This window comes from Dipodomys ordii, unplaced genomic scaffold (genome assembly GCF_000151885.1).
Source record: "Dipodomys ordii isolate 6190 unplaced genomic scaffold, Dord_2.0 Scaffold34, whole genome shotgun sequence".
NCBI lineage: Eukaryota > Metazoa > Chordata > Mammalia > Rodentia > Heteromyidae > Dipodomys > Dipodomys ordii.
The window spans coordinates 8,223,018-8,226,211 of record NW_012267250.1 but is presented as its reverse complement, the minus strand read 5'-3'; the positions used below and the strand labels follow the sequence as shown (position 1 = coordinate 8,226,211).

Below are 3,194 nucleotides of genomic sequence, written 5' to 3'. Positions count from 1 at the left end.
AAAAAAAAAAAAAGAACCTCGGGGAAGGTAGGGAGGGAGAGGATGGTAGGGGGAAAACAATGGAGGGGGTAACAATGCTCAATAAGAAGTATACTCATTACCTCACTCATGTAACTGTAACCCTCTGTATAGTATCTTTACAATAAAAAAATAAAATAAAATAAAATCACTGCTAGATTTTAGCTCAGCTGTGTCCCCAGACCAGTTGGCTTTATTTGGCTTTATTTTTTTCAGATAAGAGTTTTATATTTTTGCCCAGGGCCAGTCTTGGTCTATGATCCTCCTACCTATGGCTTCCACATAGCGAGGGTTACAGGTGTCTCCCACCTTACCTGTCTTATTTGTGGAGGTGGGGGAGAGGGGATTAGATGAGGGTTGGCTGATTTTATTTTTCCCCAAGCTGGTCTTGAGCTGAGATCCTCCTGATGTCTACCTTCTGAGTTACTAGGATTATAGGTGTGAGCTACTCTATCCAGCATGAGTTTGCAATTAATGAAGTAACCAGATCCTGTGTTAAATCTTTTTAAAGCATAGGAGCGTTCTGTTATAAGCATAAGCAAGCTATAATGAAGCTGGAGGAAAGAAACATTAATAAACTAAAAGAACCAGCAGGAGACAAGGAAAGGTCATTGAAATCCCGGAGACTTGCCTTAACACGTGTGCTAACTTCTGAGCCTTTTTGCAACTACCTTTTAAAAAATAAAACTAATTACATTAATCTGAACCTCAGCATCGGGCCTTCTCATTCCCCACTGTGAATGGCTGAAATGAGTCTTCCATTGGTTAGAGGAAGACTAGAGAAACTGATTTCAACATTTCTCCCTCTCCAATGCGCTTGCGAGTAGGATGGCTAGATAACCATTAAATCCAGAGAGAAGAAAAACCTGCAGTTAGGGAATCAATTCTTTGAATCACATTTCAATCAAGGAAATTTCTCCTCCTGGATCCCACCTCTTGTGATCCACATCTCAGTGTGAGAGGTGACCTTGAGCCTCCTTGGGGACCCTCTCTGAGGACTGAGTAGCCAGTGTCACTGACCAGGGACTGCTAAGGAGCTGCACTGCCCGGGGATGCCAAAACATGTCTGAAATGAGGCAGAATGAATGCATCAGCACTCAGTTTTCTATTGTCTGATTCATCCAAGGTGCTGGCAAAGCTTTTAGAGAGTTCGGTGTGGACAGAGCCAAGAAAGTTTCTGTGATAGAAGGCTATACATGAGAAGAAGAAAAAAATTAACAAAAGCAAGTGATAGGTTAGCCTTCTTACTGTCTCTATGTGTTTCCTCCTCAGAAGCTTGTATTAGAAGATTGTCATCCTTCTAAGTTTTATTGATTTGTTTCTGACAGTTTCCCATTCTAAAGTCTTTGCGAGTGATTTGACTAAAAATGTTCACTAGAATACTAAGGAGCTTATTTTAACTACTTTATTAACTACATTATGACTCAGCAGACCCCATGTTAACATTTGTAGCATCTGGTCCCCAGTTTGGGATAAGATGTACTCAGACAGTTTCTTCTTATTTTGGTGACAATTACTGAAGCTACTTCAGACTTTCAGATAATCATACTCTCTCCTCCCCCAACCCCCAGGACTAGTATTCATCCAGAAGATTTACTTGCTTTTCTTTTATAGGTCATATTATTCCAGACAGGGTAGGACTCCAACAACGATTTTTCTGCCTGCTAGGGTACCACAGAGAAAGAAAACAATCTGATATTTAAGACTATAAGAGGTGGCCTTAGCTACCCACCTAGATATGGAATAGAAAGGTCCTGCCTGGTGTTTAAAGAAGACAGTAGGCCAAATAACAAGTGGCTATTTAGTTGAGATGCATCTCACATTATGGATTGGGATTTTGTTCAGGTACCATACATTTGCCTAGAAATGGCCATTATTAGTATCAGGTGTCTGACTAAATATCAGGGCTGAGATCTTCCCTCAAGTATTGGTGTACACATGTTTGACTACAAGGTGTGATAAGGACGGTTTTCAGGAAGTCTCTGAAGCAGGAATTTCCCCAGAAGAGCATTCTTGTGCTCCCTCCCTCCCTCCCTCCTTCCCTCCCTCCCTCCCTCCCTCTCTCTCTCTCATACACATACACACAATGATTTTATTGAAAAATTAAACAGCATAATATCAGAAATCTAACAGCAGAACTTTTCATATAAATATCTCTAGCAATAAGTTCCTCTCCCCAGATTTGTCCTAAATCCATAATACCTAAGGGACTTGTCTCTTTAATCATTTCCTAAACTTATAAAGTATGCCTCAAATGATCAATATTTGATGGGAGGCTAGCATAGATGTAGAAATTTTGTGGCATGCAATATACATTATATAGTAACTGCTTCATAATATATAGACCGAAAGCTCTCTTTAAAAAATATTTTTGGGGCTGGGATGTAGCTCAGTGGCAAAGTGCTTGCTTAGCAAGCGCAACGTCCTGGGTTCAATCCCCAGTACCAAAAAAGAAAAGACAAAAAAAATACAGTTAAAAAATATTTTTGTTGGTATTATAAAAACGATGTACAGAGGGCTGGAGTTCCACAAGTCAGGTAAAGAGTACATTTTTTTATTAAACAACACCCAAGAGCTCTCTTAACTATTGAGTGCAAGTGATCCTCAGCATTCCTCTCTCTTTTTAGATATTTTAATGAGATGTCTGCACAAGGATTAAGACCTCGTACTGTGTCCAGCCCAATCCCTTATACACCTTCTCCGAGTTCAAGCAGACCTATATCACCTGGTGAGTATGTGTTTATTATTGTCATTAATAGGGCTGAGGATCCCTCCCAGAATCCTCGTTCATACTAAGCTGGACAACTGAGCTTTGCCTCTATCGGCTGGTATATTTCCTCGGGCACCCTGCATAGGTTCCCTTCTAGCATGTAAAAATCTGGTAAATAGAGATAATGGTTGTATGCTTTCAAAACAAAGCATTATGAAGACATCCAGATCAGGTCTTAGCTTTAAAAGTTTTAAACCTGGGCTGGGAAGGTGGCTCAGTGGTAGAGCGCTTGCCTTGCATGCATGAGGCCCTGGGTTCGATTCCCTAGCACCACATAAGATAAAAAGCCGGAAGAGGCGCTGTGGCTCAAGTGGTAGTGTGCTATCCTTGAGCTGAAGAGCTGAGGGACAGCACCCAGGCCCAGAGTTCAGGCCTCACGACCGGACCCCAAAAAAACAAAACAAAA

General features: G+C 41.0%; 1 protein-coding gene across 1 annotated transcript in view; it reads left to right on the top strand.

The window, feature by feature from the left end:
- The window catches only part of Ccdc6 (coiled-coil domain containing 6), a 99,074-nt gene that overhangs the window by 85,671 nt on the left and 10,209 nt on the right, over positions 1-3,194 (top strand). The window contains exon 8 of the mRNA XM_013017188.1: positions 2,646-2,746. Within this exon, the coding sequence (XP_012872642.1) occupies positions 2,646-2,746 (101 nt within the window). The remainder of the gene's footprint in view (positions 1-2,645; positions 2,747-3,194) is intronic.